General features: G+C 40.3%; 4 protein-coding genes across 10 annotated transcripts in view; 3 read left to right on the plus strand and 1 right to left on the minus strand.

Annotated features, from left to right (window-relative positions):
- Nucleotides 1–15271, plus strand: part of LOC129759905 (probable 4-coumarate--CoA ligase 1) — a 28997-nt gene extending 13726 nt beyond the window's left edge. The window contains exons 5-6 of the mRNA XM_055757471.1: nt 12454–13006; nt 14706–15271. Coding sequence (XP_055613446.1) covers nt 12454–13006; nt 14706–14996 — 844 coding nt within the window. The 3' untranslated portion in view covers nt 14997–15271. The remainder of the gene's footprint in view (nt 1–12453; nt 13007–14705) is intronic.
- On the plus strand, nt 1741–11247 carry LOC129759903 (eukaryotic translation initiation factor 4 gamma 1-like). Of its 7 annotated transcripts, none has more exons than XM_055757468.1 (4): nt 1741–2178; nt 2325–2960; nt 5311–7321; nt 7400–11247. In XM_055757468.1, exons 2-4 carry the CDS (start codon nt 2439–2441, stop codon nt 11062–11064), a joined length of 6198 nt encoding a protein of 2065 aa, XP_055613443.1. In that variant the 5' UTR covers nt 1741–2178; nt 2325–2438; the 3' UTR covers nt 11065–11247. The 7 variants fall into 7 exon arrangements, with proteins under 7 accessions (XP_055613443.1, XP_055613441.1, XP_055613442.1 ...); XM_055757466.1 differs by having other exon boundaries at nt 5311–5868; nt 5929–11247; XM_055757467.1 differs by having other exon boundaries at nt 5311–5859; nt 5929–11247.
- Nucleotides 13016–15875, minus strand: LOC129759906 (serine/threonine-protein phosphatase 4 regulatory subunit 2). The gene is made up of 3 exons (XM_055757472.1): nt 15547–15875; nt 15293–15481; nt 13016–14585 (listed from the first exon to the last, which is right to left on the minus strand). The coding sequence occupies exons 1-3, from the start codon at nt 15752–15754 to the stop codon at nt 13240–13242; spliced, it is 1743 nt and encodes a 580-aa protein (XP_055613447.1). The 5' UTR covers nt 15755–15875; the 3' UTR covers nt 13016–13239.
- Nucleotides 15876–16388: 513 nt separating this feature from the next.
- On the plus strand, nt 16389–17091 carry LOC129759907 (uncharacterized monothiol glutaredoxin ycf64-like). The gene is made up of 2 exons (XM_055757473.1): nt 16389–16782; nt 16847–17091. The coding sequence occupies exons 1-2, from the start codon at nt 16509–16511 to the stop codon at nt 17029–17031; spliced, it is 459 nt and encodes a 152-aa protein (XP_055613448.1). The 5' UTR covers nt 16389–16508; the 3' UTR covers nt 17032–17091.
- Nucleotides 17092–20252: the final 3161 nt, after the last annotated feature.

Consider the following 20252-nt stretch of genomic DNA (forward strand, 5'->3'; position numbering starts at 1 on the left):
TTTTGTAATTTTTTTTGCATTTTCTTAATTTTTTCTCGTTTTGATCATTTTTAGTCCCTTTGTTTCTACAATTTTTGCTCATTTTGTCATTTTTTCCTTTATTTCAACAATTTTGTGAATGTTTTTTTTTTGTTTTTATTTTTGTATTTTTGTTACCATTATTTTATCATTTTTGCATATTTGTTATTTTTCTGGCCATTTTCTGGCCATCATGGCCATTCTTGGATTTTTCGTTAATTTTTATGTTTTTGTTTTTTGTTTTTGAGTTTACCCTTGTTAAAATCAAGAATATGGAAAGTTTTCTATTTGTTGTTATGATTTAGGACGATTCGTGAGGCATTTTAGAATATTGGCAGAAGAAGGATCGCTTTTTGTAAAAAAAAAACATACAATTTTTTATTCATTGGGTTCAAAAATCAATTCTCTTGAGTAAAAATATCAAACAGACAATCACAAATCATGTACGATTAGCTGAAATTTGATTTCTGGCGAGGTCTTAAAACGACTTTTCACTCTTGGAGCTTCAAATTTAGCCAGTATTCGGATGAAAACTAATACATACCGTATTCCTCCATACAAAAACGAACAAAAATCGTCACGTATATTCAAGTTAAATTCCTGAAAATAAAAAACCACCACTGCACCATTTCGAACTTTTTGAACATTACTGATTGCAAGCATTTTTCATCAAAATTCAGATTAACGTTTTTTGTCATTATTGAATCGATAGTATAACCTAAGGCGCTTACTTATAGTACTGACTGTATAACTAAAGGCGCAATATTGAATAAAAATGCTGCTATGCTCAGAACGAGATCCAGGAAAGTAAGCGTCCTTAACCACGTGGGCTGAAATTGTTGATTTTTTTTTCTCTTTGTTAAGAAGTGAGTAGGGTGACCGAGCCATTTGAAAAGGATCCATGCTGGTAAATTTTGAGTTTGAATTATTAAAGGCTCAATATACCTATATCTGCAAATGTTCGATCCGCATTATAATTTTGTTTTTACAATTTTTTACTTAGCAGCAAAATTCAACGGCTCAATCGAATGGCTGAATTCAAAATGCTCGCTTGTTTTATTTGATTTCCTTTTTAAATCGCCCGTTGATGTTGCTTACACGGTTTACCCGACCCGACAATCGCATCAAATGAAACCGATGTTGACCAAACATAAACAGTCTACGTCATCTGTTTTGCGGTCGATAAAAATGGCCATTTATGCGGTAGCTGAGTCATTTCCGTCTCGGATGTTTTTCCGATTGAGGCTTCTTTTCTCGCAAGATACCTTCAGAGGTATACAATTATCAGTTTTATTGATTTTGTTACTCATTCATGGGCATTAGGTTTACTGCGGGCGCCCCGTATAAACTCAAGCGGGTTTGGGCGAAATAAACGACGTGCGCCAGGTAACTGAACGAAAATGTCTGCCCGGGGGATCGGCAGCATTTGACGAAGGTGATTTCAAGGGCGAGCTTGTCAAAATACTACCTCCTTATAGGTAAAAAGGGCCTAACCGAGTGGCGGTAGTTCAAACTTTTTTGAAAATTTCGAAGAAAATATGCTTGGTAGAAAATATTTTTGATGATTCATTCCTCTGCATTTGTAAGCATATTTTTATTTTCGCTCCGGACATGGTTCAAACATGTCCTGTCTTAAATTTCCTACCGGCAAGGTAGAGATTTGAAAGTGACAGTCGACGATCTTCTCCCTTTTGAAAGTGTCGGAGTTTTTTACGTAACCAAATCGATAGATGAGTGACGTCACGATCTGTCAAAGTTTGTTCCACGGCCTAATTTTTTCTTTATTCCGCGATGAGTTTGTCGTAAAAAGAATTTTCGGGTGCGAATTATCGAGGAAAACACGCGTAACCAGTGGTGAAAGTGTTCAGAATCTGTTCCAACGCCGGAAACACGAAAGTGTATAACAAAATCAACCGGAAATACGAAGGTTAGCGGCGAAGTCTGCCCAGTGCTGACATTTTTCGAAAAGATAACCTATATTTTCGTCTTTCGGATTTTCCTTATTTTCTCTTTCGTTGAGTGGAGCAGTTCTATTTTATGGTGCGTGTACAAATTCATTTATAGGAAAAGAAGGCAACCAGCAAAAGGTGAGGACGGAACAGCTCGTAATAATTATTGATGATTCAATGCGATGTGGAACCCAGTCGTCGAGTTACAATGGTAAGTTTCACGGATAATGCTCTCGGGTAGGGGTTAAGGGACGAAAATAACAATATCGGAACACTGGTTCCGGAATGGATCGCCATCGAGCATAGGTAGTCAGCCAGGTTTCTTAGTTCGGATTTCCACCCCAATTCCTCTTGCAGAACGCGTTTGAGCAGCAGTAAGACGGAATCAGGCCATCCAATCACAGGACCCGGACAAGTATGCTTCTTGATCTGCTGGTGTGACGTCCGACGATTTCTCGAAGCAGAACAAATATGCAAAGTGGCGGAGGACCGTTGCAACCGGGTCCGTCCGTAATGCGTGGACTACAATCGGGAACCCCGGCCAACGTCCAGCAGCAGCAACCCGATTTGCAGAAGATGCAGTCCCAACCGCCGTTGATGAACCAGCAGCCCTATCAGCCGCAACAAAATATTTTCCGCGGGGCTGGAGCCAATCAATCAACGCGACCAACAAGGCCACCGATTGTGCCGTACCATGCACCGATCTATGCCACTCCGATGTATCAGCAGATGCCCCATCGGATGCCCGGTCAATGGAACTATGGTTCGATCCCCGGAATGTACATTCCGCACCAATACTACCTTCAGTCGACGCCGATCATCTCCGGCCAGCATCAGCAGAATCGCCGGAATCCTGCCGGTGACAACAATCTAGTTAACGTAAATATCTATGCCCCTCCCCCTCCCCAGCAACAGCCGCAGCAACATCAACAGCAACAACCGGGAAAAATTCGCAAATTTGTGGCAGAAAATGACACACAACATCTAATGAAGGTAAGAATCCGGTGGGATGGTGTCTCACTACTTTCTCATTCTGTATTTTGATTTTGCTATGGCCAACAATGGCAATTTGAAGCTTTTTTTATTATATATATATACCTCCTTATAACTTAAAATTTTTCAACCCATTTTATTGAAAGTTGTAGAGTTATGTATCTATGTAGATGTCAGTAGTAGTTGTTGCCCATATTTTTTATTACGTTCAGTATTTTATTCAGAACCTACATTTTTTCTAGTTTTTATTAGTATTGAAATCGATTTTTATTACGTTTATCTTATCGTATATTTTTAGAAGAACATCAACATAAACTGCCGGCCAAAATTTTGGGGATCACCCGCTAAAAAACATGCAAATTTTGATCGTTCATATTTCAGCCGTCTTAGAGCATATTGCAAATCTTCTGATCTCATTTGAAAGATAATAATCTGAAGGGTTCATTAGGAAGCTTAGGAATTGTTGTCTTTTTTCATAAATTCATACAAAAATTATATTTTAAAGTGATAACCATAAAAAAATACCTGAAATTAATTGTTTTTTGAAAATTCACACTTATGATTCTTAATTTTTTATGGTTATCGATTAAAAATATAATTTTTGGATAAATTTATGAAAAATAACAACAATTTCTAAGCTTCCAAATGAACCCTTCAGATCTGTAATACGATGTTAGATGAGAAAGATATGAATGAGATAAATTTGCAAGTTTTTAAAAGAATGATCCCAAACTTTTAGCCGATACACGATACTGAGGAGTGATCCCAAACTTTTGGACGATAACTTAAGTGTCTATTTTATTAATTAAAAGTACATTCTTAAATTTTTGCACAAAATTTTTCGATTGTGTTTTGAGAAGTATAGAATAAGGATTCTAATGCAACTCAAATTATGAAATTTGGTCCGCCCTATCCCGAGATGATCGGCTTTGAATATTGAGTGCGATTTTTTGAAAATGTTCTAACTTTAGGTTAAGTTTTAGGAGCAAAACTAAAAAATTATTCCTGAGCAAAATACCTTCGAAATAGCTATTGCTTATTATCTTTCAAATGAGATCAGAAGATTTGCAATATGTTCTAAGACGGCTGAGATATGAACGATCAAAATTTGCATGTTTTTTAGCGGGTGATCCCAAACTTTTGGCCGGCAGTGTAGATTTATTGCATGTTTTTCAAATGTTTATCGCCCAGAAATGTTACAGAAAAAAATTACTGATTATTAGTTATCAGTCTTAAGGGACTTTCGAAAATAATTTTTCAACCGGAAGCTAAGAACTGAACTGCATTGATAAGTAACTGTTTACTTTCATGCAACTAATATACGAATTGTTTTGTTTCCTTTTTTTCAAATGTGTCGATAACTTATATTTTAACGATATTCAGAACACTCACGTTGGACTGAATGCTTTACAGTCTGTTATATTTTGTTCGCCAATACTTTCCGTTTTTGTTCTCATTAAAGATAAGTTTCCTACTTTTCATGTATTAATTAGACAGATTTCGCAGCCTTCTAACTGGTTAAGTTTTTTTTTTTATCAATTTTTATTATAAAGCTAAAATGAAAAGGCTAGGAGCTTCGAGAACATGGAATGATTGTATGCTTTTGGCGGTTTTTTGGGCGAGAGTATAATAATCTATAGAATCACTTTTTTCATTGCTTAGACGTTTCAAAGACATATAAGGTACATTTTAAAAAAAAAAAAAACGATTTGAATTCATAAAATTGAGTGTTACTTCGATTTTTTCTTCGTCAGTCTTTTATCACTTCGAACAGATTGGAACATCATGTCCAATTATAGTAATTCCGTATGTGGTCATATTGTATTGTATACAGTTGAAAAGAACATGATCATGATCAGTTGTAAAATTATATTTTCCGCATAATTTCGGGTCACGGATTCGCATGAAGATTAAGTATGAATTTACACAACATTGTTATTACATTTTGGCTTTTTACTTAGCAAAAAATGATCAGTGTATTGGGCATCCAAACCGCTCTATTTTGTCCAATATCGTACAATGAGACAAAATAGAGTTATTTGTCTTTAAGACTTTAAGCAATTAAGCAATAATATTCTATCTGAAATGCTTTTATGATTTTTTCTAAGTATGTACTGCTACAAGGATTGTATTAATTTATCTAGAAATGTCTCATGTTTGATCAACAAATAGGTTAGTTTTATAAATTAGTAGTATTTAGATACAATCTGCTGTCAGCATTAGAGACACCATCCTTCTGTTGTTGGGAATGAGAATTTTCTGCCTTCAATTTGCGGATTTCTCCAGTTTTTTGCATGTTTCTTCATCCGATATTCATCAAAATTCATCCATAAACCCCATTGTTTCACAGATACCACAAGTTCAACTTGGCCAGCCACCACCAAACCAGCAGTCGTCTCCTATGCAGGTTTCTCATGAGCAGATGTTGGTCATGTCGCAACTTCATCAGTCACTACCACAACAGACACCACAGCAGCTAGGCAATAGTGGCCAGAATCCAATGGATCAACATCAGGTCAATCCAGGACAGGTCAACGTTGGAGGTCCTCAGCAACCGCCTCCGCATCCGATGATGCCACAAATTCAGCTGGCGCATCATTTGGCAACTGGTGGCGGAGGCGTTCCGGCCCCCAAATCAAACACTAGAACCAAGAAACGGGCCCATGCACTACCCGTGATCCATCCAGACACTCAGGAAAATGTACTGGAAGATCTATATGACAAAGAATCTTCGCCACCGGCTACGTCGACTTCGACTCCACCGAGTTCCGGCCCACCACCTGGTGGATCAACCAGTGGAGCAGTTGTGGCATCGGGAGCCTCAGCGATATCAACAGCAACGGTGACATCCGGAGCTCCTCCTCCGGTTCCTTCAGCGTATAGCAACCTTCCCCCTAATGTAACCCAGGTTCCACTAAATCCAGCTGTTGATTCCGACTATGATAATTACGCACCTCATCCTCACCAGGCAACTCCGGAACTGGCAGGACCTGCAGGTATTGGAATGATGCATCATCCGCCGCCACCACATCTGCATCATCCACCACCACAAACTAATCATCCGCCACCCCATGTTCATCCCGGACATCCAGGTGCCCATTCCGCACCCATTCCTGGTCAGCCCGGTCAAATAATCATGACCCATCCTCCAGACATGGGTCGTGGAGGTCCTCCATCGGTCAACGCGCCGCAGCCCCATGAAATCGTGTACGGAGGTCCCGGAGGTGCGATCAAAATAATGAACCCACCTCCGCATTTACCACAACACCATCCGGGTTTGATGCAGCCGAATGAAATGACTGCATCCGGAACGCCCGTCGTATCTGCCATCGCAGATGGACCATCAGTGGAGATAAAACCTTACCAGCAGAAAAAGAAAAAGCCTCCGACAGAGGTGCAGCCTTCTCCACAACAACAGCACCTGCATCAGCAACAGCCACAACAGCATCATGCATCGGAAGTGCATCAGCCCAAATCTCTTCCAGTTAACAATTCACAACAGCAACATCTGCACCATCATCCCCAGCAACTTCAACAGTTGCCACCACAGCAACATCAGCAGCAGCAGCAGCCGCAGCACAATGTGTCTGTTTTGAACGAATCTTTGTACACAGGAGGTGGTTCGGCGGAACGATACCGTACTATTTCAGAGAAATCAATCGCCGAATCCACTTTATCGACGGATGCAGAACCATTTATTTACACGGGTCCCAGCAGCGTCGTTTCCAGTCAAAATGTCCCAGTAGCGGTGCATAATGTAGTAGTGGAAGAGGTGACAAATACACTAGTTCAGCAACAACAGCATCAGCAGCAGCCACTTCTCACGGAGGTACCGGTATCGTTTGTTTCGCTACCGGAAACGACTGTTCCACCTCCTCAATTAGCTACCAATGTTCCCGCCGCCATCGAAGTTCGTGAAAAGTCGCTTCCTCTTTCGACGTCGACGACTACGACGACGACAGCAAGCAGTAGCAGTAGTAGCAGCAAAGCCCTCGATTCATTAGTGGCAGAGGTAGAGAAGCTTAGCGTAGAAGATAACGAAAGCCAGCAGCAGCGGCAACATCAAGGTTCCAACCAAACAACTGCCGGTCACAGCAGCAACAAAAAGAAACCCAATAAAAAACGACTAGAAGAGACGATAAGTAACAGTAATGCCGCCACTGCTAGTGAGACTAGCAACACCAGCGGCAACATGAGTAGCAGTGGCAAAGCTCCTGCCCCAGCATCTGTAGTAGTAGTAGAACAGACACAGCCAGCGGCTCCGGTTGCGGCAGTTGATGAAACGGATAGATCTGTTGTTATGGAACAGCAGTACCCGACAGCGCAGTTAATTAGTAATTTAGTGGAACAGAAACCTACTAGTAAGTTAGATAATGATAATATAATTAATAATAATGTGGATTGCACCAGTACTACGATAATTACCGATAATTCGACAGAAAACAGCAGTAAAGCATCATCGCCGATGGAAAACGCCACCAGAGATAGTAACAGCAGCAACAGCATCAGCAGACAGCAATCGCTCGATTCCTCAAGACAGCATACTCCAGCCCCGACGAAGCTGGACGCAGAAAACAACGTTCAGCAACAGCCCGAATTCGACGACAACAAAAACGTAGTTGGTGTTGCAGCAACAACAGAAACCACTACTGTTAGTGCTCAACAACATCCCAAAAAGCAAAGCACACCAGATACGGTCACACAGCCCAAAGATTCGAACACAGAGCCCAAACCAGCAGCACCGGTAATTAAAAAATCCCGTTCAATCACACTTATCGAGTACGATCCAGACCAGTGGAGCCCAGACAATCCGAAAGGCAAGAAAAAGTACTCTCGTGAGCAGCTGTTACAGCTTAAGAACGCTCCCCCAGCCCGTGAGAAACCGGTAATGTCGACCGGTCTCGAAAACTTACTTATTCGATCTGACCATGGAGGAAGTAACTATTCTATGGGCGGTGGAGGAGGCGGTGGTTATGGAAAGAACAATTTTGCCGAAATTTCGATACTGCCAGGATTTATGAAGGATCGAATGGTCACTGGTGGTGGTAATATGGGGCCAATGAGACAACCATACCCAGCCAAACGGCCATCGCAACATGGCAATAGTGGTCAACCACAGCCCAACAAACAATCGCAACAAAATATGAGTAAAACTGGTTCTAAGATTATTCGACTGCAGCTAGATGAGGAGGTTAAGCTAAAGGAGTGTGCGAACGCATGGCGTCCACGACATTTACAATCGAATGATAATCAAGACAATGAGGAAAGCAAAACTCAAGATCTGTTCAAAAAGTTCCGATCCGTATTGAACAAGCTAACTCCAGAAAATTTCGATAAACTTGTACAACAAGTAAAAACGTTCGTTGTTGATACTGACGAACGGCTCAACGGTTGCATCAAGCTGATTTTTGAAAAGTCTATTTCGGAACCAAACTTTTCCGAAGCCTATGCCAAAATGTGCAAAGAAATAGGCAATATTGCACTTCTGGAAAACAACGAGAGTTCTAAGCAACACAATAATTTCAAAGGCCGCTTAGTAATCCAGTGTCAGCATGAGTTCGAACGTCGACGAAACGAACAAGCAAGTGCCGTGCGAGATAGTCGAGCCAAACTGGAAGCCAATAAAGGAATGGACAAGGCAGAATTCGAAGAACTGAAGGCACAGTTGGAGGAGAAAGAACTGAAAGTTAGAAGGAGAGCTGTTGGAACGGTTCGCTTCATTGGTGAATTGTTCAAACATAGCCAACTCACGCCCAACATCATGCATACCTGTATATCGGTACTGATCGAAGACAAAGACTACGATGAAGAAACCCTTGAGTGTCTCTGTAAATTGCTCACTACTATTGGCCAAAAGATGGAGAAAGAGCATGGTCAAGATTTGGGCAAGTACTTTGCTAAGATGGGCGAAATAGTAAAATATAGGGATCAATACAAAATAAGTAGTCGCATCCGGTTTATGATTCAAGATGTCATAGATCTGCGTCTCAAGAGCTGGCAACCTCGCCGGCAAGATTTGAACCCGAAGACGATGAATCAGATTGTAAAAGAACAGGAGACTGAACAGATGCAGATCAATATGAATTACATCGCTTCTCGAAGCAGTAAAGAAGGTGGTGGAGGTTATCCAGGAGACATGGGCGGCCGCGGAAGTCGCAGCGGCAATATGCAGGGAGGTGCAAGAATGTCTGGCCCAGGAGGTTATAATCAAGGATCCTTAGGGCGAGGAGGTAATCAAAGCTCAATGAAAAGCGGTCGCAAACAAACTGACGATGATGGTTTCCAACAAATTTCCAACAATCGAAACAACCGATCAGTCCCGATTGACCTTAAAAAAATTAATTTTCCCCCTGTCGTTAGTAATATTGATTTTGGTAAGCTGGGAGCTGCTGCCAATTATCAAGGATGGAACAAGAACAACAGTAACATATTCGCTGCCCTGAACAGTGAAGATTCAAATCAAGGAAGTATGCTGGATCGAGATGGTGATCGTGACCGTATTCGCGGTGGAGATCGCAGAGATCGTGACAGGGATCGGGATCGCGATCGAGATCGTAGGGACCGAGATCGTGACAGAGATCGAGATCGCAGTGGAAGCCACAACAAGAATTCAGGTGGCAAAGATTCTTATCATCATAAAGGTTCAATGGAGCGAGATCGGTATAACCGGTATGGTAGTAGTAATAGTCAAAATGACGACCCTATGTCCTCCCGGTCATCTCGAGAGGGCAGCATGAGACCCATGAGTGGTCAACACAGCAATAGCCAAATCCACGATCGAGACAGAGAACGCGATCGGAATATGGACCGAATGTCTTCGTCCCAACAAGGAGGCCGATCGTCACAGCAAAGACATATTCCACAAAGCGCACCTACATCGGGTTATTCGTCAGCTTCGGGTGGAATGGGCCCACCGAGCTCTGGCTTCGGCGGTCCCCCCAGTGCGCTGTCCAAGTCAGGTTCCGGACAACTGTACCAACAACAGCACATGCCACAATTTGCCATACCAAAGGATGTGGCCCGACGAAATTTCCTTCAGCCGGATAAACCGACTGAGGACATCCTACATAAGTTTTCCACATCTGTCAACATCGAGATGCACGAATCAGAATTTGAGGCTAGCGTGGATCTTCTGAAACCAGTTAGTCCAGACTACTACCATGCCGCTATAAGCACACTGTTCTTCGACAACGTCGATCGCAAAAATGAGACCCGGGAAAAGGTGGTTCAGGTTATTGCGTACATGTTCGAACACAAAGTGATAACCAAATACGACTACCTGCACGCCCTTGAAGAACTGTTCAAACTAGCGAACGATTTTATCATCGACATGCCCCAACTGTATAAGTATATGTCGACTTTCTACGTACTATTGCTCCACAACAAACAAATCAGCCTGCAGGACATCCATTCCGTGGCCGAACCTGTGTTTAGCTACAAGCACGGCGATATGTTGCTACCTGAGCTACTCCATTCGTACGATGCTCAGTACGGCAAAGATGCAACCGTAATGCTGTGGTGTGAATCATCGATGAGCTTCACATCATTTATCCGGAAGGAAAGAGTTGAAGAATGCCTCAATGAGTGCCGCGTGGGCTATCTGTTGGACTCTGGCAGAAAAGCTCTGGATATGGACACAGTTGCTAAGCAGATCAAATATTTCCTGAAGAGCGAAACTAAATTCGGAGACATCTTCAGCTGGATCTCGCAGTATGTTGGCCAGGAAAAACAAACTTCCAATGAATTTATCCGGATGCTGTGCAAGGTCGTGCTGGAGCACTGTATAGATAGTACCAAGAAGTTAAATCTGAAGGAATGTCGCAAGTGGCTCCAAATTCTACAGAAGTACATCGACAGCAAGCCTGAGCGGGAACTGCAGGCTATGTACGCGATCCAGCGGTTGGTGGTGGAATTGGAACATCCCCAGAATTTGCTGCGCTCGATTCTCGACCTGTTGTACGAAAATGATGTGATAATGGAGGGAATCATCCTCTGGAAGGATTCAGAAGATCCGCATGAAGCGGCCGGTAAGGGTGTGTGTCTCAAGGGAATAAACACGTTTATTACCCAGTACATGGAAAATTTGAGCGAAGAAGATAATTAAAGCTGAAGTTTTTTTTAAGAAAAAATCGCGTAAATATTCGACTATATTGCAAAACATTATTACAATGATTATACTACTAATAAACAATTGATAAAATATGATGAATAAAATTAATGTTAAGAACAACATTTATTTACATATATATTTATAATTTATCAAATAAAGTATCTGGTGAACCACAAATCTAGGTTTTTTTTTCTTTTGTAGGCATTTAGCATAGATATTGAGAAGGTATTTTATCATTCTAGATAGCAATTTTATATTGATATCAGAACACTAAAACCATTTTATATTAATTTTTATCACCCTGCCCTGACAATACGCAAACTTTCCAAAGGCGTAAATCAATGAAAGAGCTTAATATCAGAGGGATGCACAAATGATAGTTTCTTGTCCATGTGCTGGATTTTTAGTGCATTTTTCGAATTCAAGCAGTTTTAATTCAATCGAAAAAATAAGAACATAAATAAAAAATCTGAATTTGAAATGGATAGTCACTGGCGGGAGAAAAAATTTCAACTGACACTTGCTACTTCTACTCCTTTTGAAACGGTTGAATGCATTGCAGGTAAACTCAGTGGTATGAGTGAAAATTTAGCCTTTGTTACTGCAGAAGCTTTTACTTTATTCTACACGAATTTAATTAAACACGGCCTAAAGTCAAAAGCAAGAAGAAATTTATACCTGCCCGATAGAAAATTACTCATACAAATGAAGGCTTTCATTCATAAAACTGCTCGGAAGTATGTTTTTTGCAATATATTTCACTCCCATAGTGACTCGATTTTAATTTACTTAATTGAATCACTCCTTTACTCTCCGATGTCGATTAATAACGACCCAGAGTTCCGGCAACGCTGCTCGAATCGTGGAGGTACATTGAAAATTTCGATCAGTTTGATTGATTTTAGTGCGTTTATTTGGGAATTCAGTTTGATGAGATCCGATATTGGCGGGATGATATTCTGATTGCTGAGGAAAACACTGTGATCAAATTTCATAGTGATTTATTTTACGTTGTAGCAACACAGGTCTCAAAATTTAATACTGCCTAACCAAAGACTGATATTTCAACGAATCAGAGTGGGTATTCAATCAATAAAAACCGTGCGCCGAAAGAAATTTCTGAGAAAACAATTTATAAAAAAAAACCATGAAATTTCCTGGTAACTAGAGAAAGTTATTAATAATTTTTGTTTTTCTTTGCAAGTTATTATAACGAAATTCTTATCCGAAATTTCCCTTGGAATTGCTTAGAAAATATTGGTTTGAAAAATTAGTTTTAACAGTTTAAATCGAGGTAGTTATAAAAATCATTTCATCTGAACTTAACAGTATTAAAAAGACAAATCAAAAGTTAAACATGAACCCTTGAATTTATTCCTTTAGCTTCATCCCAGAGGACTACATTCAGTGTTTGGTTGAGTTTCAACCGAAATTTCTGTTTGTGGTTCCTTCGTTGATGCTGTTTTTGGCCACCCACCCGAAAGTAACGGCCGAGCATTTGTCCAGCGTAGATTCGGTTCTGGTAGGGGCGTCGGCCGCCTCAATCCAGTTACAGGAGAAATTCAAACAAAAATGTGGTAAGGATGTGGATATTACCCAGGGCTATGGCATGACCGAGTGCTCTCCGGTTGCCCTCTGCACTCCGTACAAGTACGATCTCAGCAAGGTGGGTACCTGTGGACAGTTATATCCAAATACCCAAGCCAAAATCGTTTCACTGACGGATGGAAGCAATTTGAGCGCTCATCAGACCGGTGAACTTTACATTCGAGGACCGCAGGTCATGAAGGGTTATCTGAATAATGAGCAGGCCTCCAGAGAAACCGTGGACGAAAGTGGATGGCTTCATACCGGGGATGTAGCCTATTACGACCAGGATGGTTACTTTTTCATCGTTGATCGGACAAAAGAGTTGATCAAAGTAAAAGGAAACCAGGTTTGTAAATTGCGTTTTTTTGTATTGGGAATTTATTACAGCAACGTCATTTACAGCTAAGTCATTGTTTACATTGTTTCTCATGTTTAGTCTTAGTAAAATACAGCAATTCAATTGTTGGAATTTTGTTTTCAACTTTTTTCACCAAAGCTAGTGCCAATTGCTCCAATCCTTTTCACCAAACGAGGTTGAACACTGTTAGCAAGTATCACTATGTGCTACTTTAGAGCCATCTATTGATCCATAGGTTCAACGCTTGATTCATCGATGTCCATAGCATTGTCTTCGACTTTGGGAGCATCTGTTACTTCGGCCGCCATCGGGACTATGGTATCACTAATTGACTCTTCCTCGTCAGTGGCCATAACACTTTCCGGGACAGTTATTGAAGACGCCGTTTCCATTTCATCAGTCGGGATGGTTGGTTCACTGAGTTCCACCTCGATAGGTTTCGATTCGGTTCTTTCGATAGCGTCAGACTCACTCGAGGCCACGCCCAGAGCAGAAGGTTCAACTGCTGTTGTCGGTTGATCTTCTGCAGGAATAACTTGGAGCGGTACATTTTCAGTCGGTTGTAATTGTACTGGTTCTATGGGAGTTTGAGTTTCGATAGGTTTTTCAACTTCATCCAACGGCGGAACTACCTCGACCTGCTCTTCCGGGGTGAGGTGGACAATCGATTCGACCGAGTTAGATGCAGAATTATCGTTACCCGAGGAAATTGATTCAGAATCAATGCTGGTGCTGTTTCCGCCTGAATCTGTCGAGGAAGTCGAGCTGAGTTCTTCCTTTTCTGAATCAACAGATTCTACGGGAGTTACCTGTAAAACATCCGACTTAACTTCGACAACCCCTTGTGTTGGTTCACTTTCCTCCAATTTGGCCAGTTTTGCTTGAGGTTCTTCATCATCTAATGATTCGTTTTGTTCTTGTGGTCTAAGTGATGATTCGACCGGAGATTTATCTTTACTGTCAGCATGTTCAATAAGTTCGGTAGATTCCGATGATTGGTTTTCGGAAGAAGCAACACCACCACCATCAATTGCATCTTCGCAAGGCGCAGAACTTGCTACTGATTGTTCTTTTTCTACAAAATTGTCATCAGATGGTTTGTGTTTATCTTGAGGGAGTTCAGTATCCTCAACATTGGAAATTGGTGGTGCGTCTGGACAACTATTTTCGTTTTCAACCGGCTTAGCTTCTTCAGATGTACCTTCAGCACTTGAAGAAGAATGTTCAGGGTCTAGTTCAGGTGATTTCTCCACCACAGAGGTGTCCTTTGGTGTAGTTGAATCAGTCGATTCCGAACAAATGGATGCTGGGACTTCCGTCGCAACCGTAGATGAAGAAGTTGATGGTGTTGCAGCTGCCACGACTGGTGAGACCGATGATGATGACGAAGACGAGGACGAGGATGATGATGAGTTCTGAGCTGCCATATCACCTGACTCTATACCGAAGGCTTCGTTATCCATTTCGATGTCCACGTTGACTTCTAAGTCTCCGTTCACGATCGAATCGAGTGAGTCTCCATTCTCGCTGTCCGAGCGTCGTCTTCCGGGTTCTTGGGTGCTGACCACTGAAACGAAAAAATGAGAAAATATTGTACCTAATGTATTCCATTAAAATTAGTTTAAAACTTTCGATATTAATTTTGATTTTGCAATAAGTATTAAAAAAACACATTATTTTCACTCAGGTATCCCCGACGGAGTTGGAAAATCTCATACTGGAGTTGCCGGAAGTTTCTGACGTTGCCGTGGCCGGCATTCCGGACGAAGCAGCCGGAGAGCTTCCACGTGCTTATGTAGTTTTGAAGCAGGATCAAGTCCTGGAGGAGGCTGTTATTATAAACCACGTTAAACAACGCGTTGTCAAGTACAAGCAACTAGCCGGAGGCGTTCAGTTTATCAAAGAAATACCCCGAAACGTCAGCGGGAAAGTTTTGAGACATCAGCTGCATTTACTAGGCGGCCAGTTGGAAGATTGAAAAACTTTAAGGTATCATTTTTTTCTGCTGTGTAAAACTGGGTGTTTTTTTAGAATCCATGATCATATTCGGATGATGGCTAGTTAGAATAAGTAGATCAGTTAAATATACTAGTTAGTAAATTAGACATTTAAAGTGGGAATTGAGCTTTTATCTAGATCCCTAAGCCATAAGACAGTAATGGAAACTAACCATTTAACAAAACATAGATTCTTAAGTGAAAATTTATGCATAATTTTGGTAAAAAAATAAATTTTATAAAAAAAATTGAAAAATGATTATTTTTGTAATCTTACCCAAAATGTTTTTTTCGATCGCTCTCATGAACTTATCGATGCGGGTGTACTGTTTTCTCGGTTCCGTTAGTAGCTCGCAGATCCGTTGTACCGTAAAAGGAGCGGAACTGAAATGTTCCAACCGTTCCACTAATGTTCGTCGCATGCCTTCGTAGTTGAACGGATCCACATTCGGATACTGGGGCAAATCTGAAGTAAACATATTTTCCAAATTACTGACAATGGCAAACTTAAAAATGCATACAATAACTTACCCGCGATACTCGGAGTGCTATCGTAGAAGTCAGTTATCACATGGAGCAATTTCTCCCGGAAAAGTGGCTTCACGATCGGCCATCGGTAGACAGTATCTCCGGTTCGAGCAACAAAGCGTAGATAATCTTCCAGCTCACGAGGGATATCCTTCTGATTCAGCTTGGTGAATCGCTCCAACAGCTGCAGCACTTCTTCGGGATTCTCCATAGTGTGCAATTTTGGACAAAACGTTACAATTTTCGGTAAATATTCACAATGAAAACTCAAAGAAGCAACTAAACACGAATTCTTTCACTCCGTCACCGCCATTAAATTTGTTATGCCAAGCGGTAGAACGAAAAGGCCGACAGTACATTACAACGACAAACTTTATGCCGAAACACCCAGAAGGAAAATAAGTCGAACGATGAGTTTTATGGTTGTGTCATGTGTGTGAACGAAATGGGATTTTTTATCAGTTTTCGTGATGAATAAGAAATCGAAGTCTAATCCCTAATACCAAACCCTTTAGGAGGAGTTAACAAAAATTGTCAGCAATCCCATCGAAAAATAACTTTTATAATTTTTTTTCGCTATGGTTCCTGGATTCCGTTATGATGACAACTGTTTGACATGCGCGTCGCATTTAGCATATCAATGATAAAAATGACCAATTTCGTTATTCTAATTGATACTCTGCTGGGTAATAATACTGATAGTAGATGAAATATCTTGTGTTATCTTTTCAATTTTTTTTTATATGCGATATTTTGTCAAGTGCATAAATTTTAAAAATTATGATGCACCCTATTGGAGATTCGTCAGCATTTTGACAGCATGTATAATCTTCAGTTTTAACCAAATTTTAACTTTCGCATCACACAGTGTATAGAACTTTAAAAAAAAACAAAAATCTATCCCGCATCGTGAAATTGTTACGAAATTATCAAAACCGTCAATCATCTAAAACCCGGCAGAAATTATGTCTTTATTACTAAGGAAGATAGGTTACACTGGCCTAAGCACCTTTGCCGGTTCCAGAAACAATTTGGTGACTCGGACGCTTTGTGCAGCTGCTTCACTTGACAGCAAAGAAATCGATAAGCTGGTTAAGAACAACAAAGTAGTTGTGTTTATGAAGGGCAATCCGGATGCACCCCGATGCGGATTCAGTAACGCTGTGGTGCAAATTCTGCGGATGCATTCGGTCCAGTACGATAGCCACGATGTGTTGTCGAACGAGGCTTTGCGACAGGGTAATGGAAGGATTAGGCGTATTTTTTCATGGGCTGTTTCTAATGGTTATCATATATTTTGCAGGTATAAAGGATTACTCAAACTGGCCAACAATACCGCAGATTTTCATCAACGGCGAATTCGTAGGCGGATGTGACATAATGCTCCAGATGCATCAAAACGGTGAACTTGTCGAAGAGCTGAAAAAAGTGGGCATCAAAAGTGCTCTGGTGATGGCTGACGAATCCGGAGAGAATCAAAAGAAATAATAGGATGTTTAAAGTTCATTCTCGTGTAGAGTTATGAATATTTTTTTTTGTTGCTTCGAATTTGTATCGAATTTATCATTGATTGAGTTGAGAAATACCTCATTATATGGCTAGAGATATTCCAAGCGACCATTCAATTTTTTTAAAATAACCTTAAAAAATTTACAAATGTAGAATAATTCCCTGGATACCATAATGAAACCCACGCTGAACCATTAAGCCATGATATACCTAACCTCTAGAAGCCACATGCCTTAGCCAAAGCTTATGACTATTTAAACGCCTTAGGATAGGCAACCAAAAGATTTTGAATGGGGAAAAGAAAAATAATTATTAATTAAATTTCTCATAAACCCATTCACACTTAAGGATCAATGCAACCCCTTACCATAGTTATATTATGCATGCAGAAAAAATCCAAAATATGAGCGCTAATAATCATAGCAGCTTTGCCTACTAGCGACACGTCGCATACGTCGCGACGTTGAAAATAATAACGACGCACCGCAAGTTTCCTAGGATACTTGGAGCATGCGATTGATGGCCTAAGGAAAATGTACAGAAAATAACATAAACAATGTTCGAGTACTACATCGAAATCGCCTACTGGATTGAAGAAAGGAAAACAAACTGCGAATGACAGAAATCTCGCTAGTAAAAAAGCGTCGCTAGTCCTACTGTCGCTATTCGGTTTGGTGCTATACACATAATATCTTGATTAAATTTGGCATTTCGAGTTTTTCGTAAGCCAATGATCAATGTTACCCATGAGCGCGTGACATTTATTATGTTTAATTCTTCCTACTTACGCTAAGATTAGTTACGTTACTCTCACTTAAATTCCTCAATATTATTTAGAAAAACAAGAATTATTGTTGTCGTTCTAATATATAGACCTAAGATGTATGATTTTTGCAAAAGTACTTTTCTCTTATGATTTTTTTTAAGTTGAGCATAATTCAAACACTGTACAATTGGAATTTTTTTGAACTTCATTTTCGGATTCAACACCAGATTTTACCTCACAAATATTGATCAGTATCTAATTAACGATTTGTTTTAAAGTTTGTAAACTAGGAGCAATATGTTATTACAATGTTCGTGTTTCTACAACATTCAGCAGCATACTGAACAGCCACGATAAATAGGTGTAAAAGCCTACTGAGCGTCGTTTAACTGCAACCCGAAAGTGTTTTTTCTTGGATTTTTAACCCTTAGGGTTAAGTTATCCTTGAAATCCGAAAAGTGTAGTCAAAGTAAAAGCATCTTGTCCCCCTGACATCTATATCGATTCGATGATGTTGTTCCTAAAAGTTACGTGATAGGTCTCCTAATTTAAAAAATCAATTCTGCAAGGATAAAACATGTGTTTCCCGATATCCAATGATTTAGGCCTTGTACTGCAAATAGAGACAACTTTCCCTAACTCAATCTGGTTTGCAGATTGTCAGTTTTAGGGATGTGACATATGTACCTATGTATGTTGTTTCAGTTTCATTCGAGACAGTAGTTGTTATCTCCGCTCACTGCTCGTATGATTCTGTAACCGGTGCGGTACCAAAACGCAGATTGCCTCTTGTTGTCGGGTAAAATTTCAATCAATCATGTGTTGATTAGGTTGGTTCAGAAGCCATAAAACGTCTAGAGTGTGTTAAATGTTCTTCAAAGTAGACAAAAAAATTCAAATATGATGAATTTCAAGTTTTCATAATTTTTTTTTTTTTTTTTTTTTTTTAATTTTTTATTGGCTTTACCTCTATAACATAACCGGCCAAGTGTTGATTACTGTTCTACTTACATGTCTATTTCACATTCAATTACAAAATTAGCTATCGTTTTATATAATTCAATGTCTTTCTTTTTTAGTATCAAATGAATATCGGGTGGAATTCCTTTTTTCATTAAATTCGCCAAATAGGTCTACGAAGATTTTCAAATCTGCTGCATGCGAAGATAATGTGATCAGGATCTGCGATGGATTCGCCACAACTACACGAAGCATCCAATAGGATACCATTCCTAGTGAGATGAGCAGGGAGTCGTGAATGATTTGATATTAATTTGGAAAGGATTACAATTTGTCTGCGGTTGAGATCCAAGCTACTAAACCATGGTTGGAGCGAAACGTTAGAGATGATGCTGTGACAGAAACGTCCTTTAGTTCCTGAATTCCATTTTGCTTGCCATTTGTGCATTGTTGTACGCCGAATCGGAAACTGGATGTCGAATGATGTTAAAATATAATCTGCTGTACCACCATTGATGCACGCACTTTTCGCCTCTTGATCTGCCAACTCGTTCATTGGAATACCTCTGTGAGACGGAACCCATATCAGATGGATTTCGTACCCCATTCTTTGACCTTCAAGAATGGATTCTTTTATATCGTACCAAGCAACGGGATATTTTTGATTGATGTTGATTTTTTGCAGGCTCGTGAGACAACTCAAACTATCGGATAGGATAATATACTGAGCAACAGGAAGACTTACGATCATTTTCGCAGCATGCCTGATTGCCAGAAGCTCTGCCATATAAACGGATGCTTTACTGTCGAGTTTGATCCCTTCTGCAGGTGTTCCAAAGTTATTTACCACAGCATAACCTGTGCCTTGTATATCTTTCGACCCGTCAGTTGCCAAGATTTTCGCGTTGGCATACACTTCCAAGAGATAGTTTGACACCAAATCAGCTGCCGATGAGTTCTGGTGTTCTAAACATAACCGTTTAACAGTGAGATCAATGGATATTTTTGTTCTTACAACTTCACGGTTGAACATGTAGCATGGGAGATTATTTAGAGGCTGTTCAAGTGGAATGAATTCGTTAAGCATTCTTGTTGCGCGGTGTATTCCCGTAGCCACTAAGCCACCGTCCAAGATCGGTCTGGAATATTGTCGATGCCAAGACAGGAGTGACGCTCTTTTATTTACAAAACGCATGACCGCAAGTTCTCTTCTTTGTTGCAGCGGAATAATACCAGCCATCACTTCGAGTGAACCTGTGTGGGTGGTTTTTGTGGAGCCCAAACAGATTCGAATTCCTGCCCATTGTAGTCTATCCAAAATAATGGCTTCTTTTTGTGATAACTCCGTCATAAATATGGAACCGTATTCCAATATTGATCTCACACATGACTTAAAAATAACTAACAATGCTGCTGGATGTGCTCCCCATAACTGGCCCGATATGCTTCGTAAAAAGTTAAGATACGGAGCTGT

Source organism: Uranotaenia lowii, unplaced genomic scaffold, assembly GCF_029784155.1.
Source record: "Uranotaenia lowii strain MFRU-FL unplaced genomic scaffold, ASM2978415v1 HiC_scaffold_307, whole genome shotgun sequence".
Taxonomy (NCBI): domain Eukaryota; kingdom Metazoa; phylum Arthropoda; class Insecta; order Diptera; family Culicidae; genus Uranotaenia; species Uranotaenia lowii.

What these genes read in the sequence shown, in the direction of transcription:
- LOC129759907 (XM_055757473.1), top strand. Translation starts at nt 16,509, where the DNA reads ATGTCTTTATTACTAAGGAAGATAGGTTACACTGGCCTAAGCACCTTT. An exon ending in GAACGAGGCTTTGCGACAGG is followed by an intron (nt 16,783 to 16,846) that starts GTAATGGAAGGA and finishes TATATTTTGCAG; the next exon opens with GTATAAAGGATTACTCAAAC.
- LOC129759906 (XM_055757472.1), bottom strand. Translation starts at nt 15,754, where the DNA reads ATGGAGAATCCCGAAGAAGTGCTGCAGCTGTTGGAGCGATTCACCAAG. An exon ending in TAGCACTCCGAGTATCGCGG is followed by an intron (nt 15,482 to 15,546) that starts GTAAGTTATTGT and finishes TGTTTACTTCAG; the next exon opens with ATTTGCCCCAGTATCCGAAT. An exon ending in GATCGAAAAAAACATTTTGG is followed by an intron (nt 14,586 to 15,292) that starts GTAAGATTACAA and finishes TTTTCGTTTCAG; the next exon opens with TGGTCAGCACCCAAGAACCC.
- LOC129759903 (XM_055757463.1), top strand. Translation starts at nt 2,439, where the DNA reads ATGCAAAGTGGCGGAGGACCGTTGCAACCGGGTCCGTCCGTAATGCGT. An exon ending in ACACACAACATCTAATGAAG is followed by an intron (nt 2,961 to 5,310) that starts GTAAGAATCCGG and finishes ATTGTTTCACAG; the next exon opens with ATACCACAAGTTCAACTTGG.